Here is a 4,188-nt window from a genome sequence, read left to right on the forward strand (position 1 = left end):
TCCACAGTGCACTGCGTCTGAACCAAGGGGTGTTCTTATTAAGTTATGTGTGGATAAGTTTCTAACCCATGTGAAAATGTCTAACCTTCATTGACATTCTGTGTCAAAATGTTGTCTGTTTCCTCCACAGTGGACTATATATGAACCAGAGGCTGTCTTTGTTAACTTGCTAACTGTGTCAATAGCATCTCAGTGTTCTCACCAGGATTTTTTCACATCATAGGGGTCAGGTACCGAAGGAAAACTTTCGCGGCGCAAGTCGTGTATTGAGCCTAAAAATTTTGAAACTCATAACCCCCTGAGACACTATTTCTTGTTTATTGAGGGACAGATTTTGTGAAGTTAAGGCTATAGCTTCATTCTAAAGTTATACTTTCATTTTATGCAAGATTTATGAAGTTTCTCCTCCCAAAACAATGCCAAAAAACTATGCTGGTTGAAAGACAGCATAGGGGGTCCAAATCACAGCATAGGGGGCCCAAATCACAGCATAGGGGGCCCCTATGCTCAAAAGGCCTGGCGAGAACACTGATAGTTTCTAACCCATGTGAAACTGTTGTCCATGTTCCGTTGTCCGTTCCTCCGCAGTTCGCTATCTTCCCGGGCGGTTGAACCGGCTGAACAACGTGACCGTCCTGGAGGGCGGTTCGGCCACGTTCGTGTGCCGCGTGCGTACGGTCGAGGGCGGCGTCCCCTCCCGGCGTTTAGCTGGTACAAGAACGACGTTCCGCTTTTGGCCGCGCTAAACCCGCGGGTCGAGATGCGCCATTACAGGTGGGAGTCCCGGCTCCTGATTCGTCACGTGGTGACCGAGGACACCGGGTACTACCGGTGCGTGGCCAATAACGGCGTGGAGGCCGTCGGCACCACCGGCGTGCTGTTTGTAAAGTTCTACGTGGACGGCGGTGAGTATGCCTCCATCTTGTCATGGTGGCAAGGGCAGTCAAGGTCGCTGGGATGTAAGGTGCAAAACATCGCGAATTAATTAACCAGCATTTTTTCTTTTTTTGTTCTTTTTTTCTCATTAAGAATTTCCTTTTGTTTATTTTCAGTTCCTCATTGCTAACGGTGTCCGGTTTGCTGAACATGTCACAGGTCAAAGTGCACAGGTCAAAGTGCACAGGTCATCTAACAACCAACCATTTTTGTTTTGCTTCAGATTTTTCATGTTTTGGGCAACAGTCAAACCTTCCCACAGGTCACCAAGTTTCGTCACTAATTCATTCATTCACTCCCTCCTTTTGGCCACATTGAACAGGTTTCTTGGTTCTCGGATGTTTTTCTGAGATAATGCTGATCTGGAAGGTCAACATGCAGGCTTTGACCTTGACCTTTTGCTGAACAAGAAACGTCTGAGAACCAAGAAGGTGAATTAATGTGGCCTTACAGCAGGTTCAGCTCATTAACTTCACCTCGTTAGGGAAGACAAAGTTTACTTCGTTACTCTCAACAGTCGTTGAAATTTGCTGCACTATTTGTTCCGCCTGCAGTTCCGTTCCCTCGTGCTAGGTGTCTCTGTTGCTCCACAGAAGGTTCAGCTAATTAGCTTCACCTCCTCAGGAAAGGACAATGTTGGCTTCTGAACTATTGTTGAAGGTTGTTGCACTGCAGTTCCGTTTCCCAATGCTAGGTGTCTCTGCAGTTCCATTTTCTCATGCTAGGTGTCTCTGTTGCTCCACAGAAATGCCAGTTAGGAAAGGACCAAGTTTGCTGCTAAACTGTTGTTGAAGGTTGTTGCACTTTAGTCTATTTGTTCTGCCTGCAGTTCCGTTGCCTGATGCTAGGTGTCTCTGTTGCTCCACAGAAATGCCGGAGGGTGGGAGTGACCAGATCATGAGCCTGATCATCATCCTGGTTCCGAGCATCTCCGTTCCTCTCATCATCGCGCTCATCTTCTTCATCTACTGCACCTGCCGTCGCCATGGAGACGCCCGCGGCAACGGTAACCGGGCAGCGGTGAAGGGTTCCGCCAGCGAGACCATCCCGCTGCAGAACCTGTTCGCGAAGCACGTTCCACGGTGCCCGCAGTTTCCGATCGCGGCCGTGCGATTCCTCACCGAGCTGGGAGAGGGCGCTTTTGGCAAGGTGAAACTTTGAGCTTTTTTTTCAGTACATAGACCAAGGCCTCACCCCCTAAAGTGCCCCAATAGCGGCTATATGGGGGTGTAGCCGGGGCTCATATAACATCTCAGAGCCCCGGCAAAGATGAAGATGAAGACATAGTAAACCGGGCTTCAGTACATGTACATATTGAACCTGTAGCACATACATGTAGCTTCGCTGTACATGTAACACCCCAAGCTTCAGTAGCTTCATCTAGCACCAATAAGCAATGAATCAGTAACACCTAGCTTCAGTAGAACAGTAGCATCTAGTTCTTAGAAACTATGAACTTGATGCACCTTTTACCAGTTGCACTAAAGGCAAAGCCGTGTACAATAAAACAAGACTTAGTGATAGGCAAGGTAAAATCCTAACAGATAGTACATGTGTACATGGAGATGTAACTTTATAAGTGTAAACTAGTAGAGAGGTAACATTTGCAAAGCAAATGCAGAATGTTTACAACAAACTGCTGAACTGTGCTTGACAGTCAGATGCTCTGTCCACTACACCACACAAACGCCACTAAACATGTAACATTATAAGTGTAACATATTCTGACTTATTCGCACTCAGGTGTACAAAGGTGAACTGGTGGTCACAGGGTCAGGCGAGGACGCCAAGAAGATCCTGGTGGCGATAAAGACGCTCAAGGAGAACGCGACCTTGAAAACTCAGCACGACTTTCACCGAGAGGTTTGTTTTGTTTCTTCGTTCGTTTTTTTGTTTTATTTTACCAGGGATACATATTGCTTGAGTAAGAACCAAGGTAGAACCAAGGTAGAACATAAAAGATTGACAGCAGGATTGAATTTGTGTATAAAATTTCAGGACACCTTGGCAGATAAAATTTATCAAACTAAACAAGAAAATGATGTCCAACATCAGTATTTCAGCAGCAGGAACCACCGAACTACGAACTACTACTGAATCGTGATCCATCCATGTATTACTTTATTTTTCGTTGTTTTCCCTGTGTTTTGCTTTTTCTTGACCAGTGCTTATAAACCTGCATTTCTCCTCTGGTCACTGATGAAAGGTAGTGGATGCTACCTGAAACGTCTGACCGTTTTCAAAATCATATCCAGTTGCTTGATGGAGTATCAAACTGAACACTTATCAATGTTTTTCCCTTTCCTGTACAATTCCAGGTGGACATGTTGGCAGATCTTCGTCACCAGAACATCGTGTGCCTGCTGGGGGTAGTGATGCGCGACCACCCCATGTGCATGCTGTTTGAGTACATGCGGTACGGAGATCTGCACGAGTTCCTCGTGATGCGATCGCCACATTCTGACGTCGGGGGGAGCTCGGACGACGCGGGGTCCCACTCATCGCTGGACCACACCGACTTTCTCTGTGTGGCGAACCAGGTTTGTTTGTTTGTTTGTTTATAATAATTATTAAGTAACACAATACGACATTTGCCATGTTCACACCGCTGAAAAGTGGATTTGTATGCCTGTTTACGAGTATCATTATACATTGTTTCATTCCATCCAAATTTCATTATCAGCCAGCCAACTCTAGTTTTATTCAACAACCAACTCCAGTCAACAACCATATTTCCTTGGTCCCTTGAGTGGTTGTTAGATATAGTGACTATAAATGATTATTAACTAACACAATACAACATTTGACATACAGGTGGCAGCTGGAATGGACTATCTCGCCTCCAAACACTTCTGCCACCGGGACCTCGCCGCCCGAAACTGCCTCGTCGGGGACAACCTACTGGTGAAGATCTCCGACTTCGGTCTTTCCCGCGACATCTACTCGTCCGACTACTACCGCGTGCAGTCCAAGTCCCTCCTGCCGGTTCGCTGGATGCCCCCGGAAGCCATCCTGTACGTTTGTTTGTTTGTTTGTTCATTATGTTTACCGAAGGAAAGCATATTGTTTTTGCTCCATTGCTTCTTCCTCTTCTTCTGTTCTGGCCAATGGCCTCTTTTGTTGACGTCTGTCACCATAGTAACTGGTGTTGGGTTACATCATGTTGCAATTTCAGAGAAGGCATTTAGGCTCCTGTCACCATGTACATGTATGTGAATGTGTTTGAGTAAGAATTAACAGAGCAGACCATAT

At 46.2% G+C, this 4,188-nt stretch overlaps 1 protein-coding gene across 1 annotated transcript in view; it reads left to right on the plus strand.

Annotated features, from left to right (window-relative positions):
• Positions 1–4,188, plus strand: part of LOC109482173 (inactive tyrosine-protein kinase transmembrane receptor ROR1-like) — a 13,135-nt gene that overhangs the window by 6,913 nt on the left and 2,034 nt on the right. The window contains 6 exon segments of the mRNA XM_019784871.1: positions 589–686; positions 689–905; positions 1,805–2,085; positions 2,680–2,799; positions 3,255–3,476; positions 3,751–3,950. Coding sequence (XP_019640430.1) covers positions 589–686; positions 689–905; positions 1,805–2,085; positions 2,680–2,799; positions 3,255–3,476; positions 3,751–3,950 — 1,138 coding nt within the window.

This window comes from Branchiostoma belcheri, unplaced genomic scaffold (assembly GCF_001625305.1).
Source record: "Branchiostoma belcheri isolate BF01 breed outbred unplaced genomic scaffold, Haploidv18h27 scaffold596, whole genome shotgun sequence".
In the NCBI taxonomy this organism is placed as follows: Eukaryota; Metazoa; Chordata; class Leptocardii; order Amphioxiformes; family Branchiostomatidae; genus Branchiostoma; species Branchiostoma belcheri.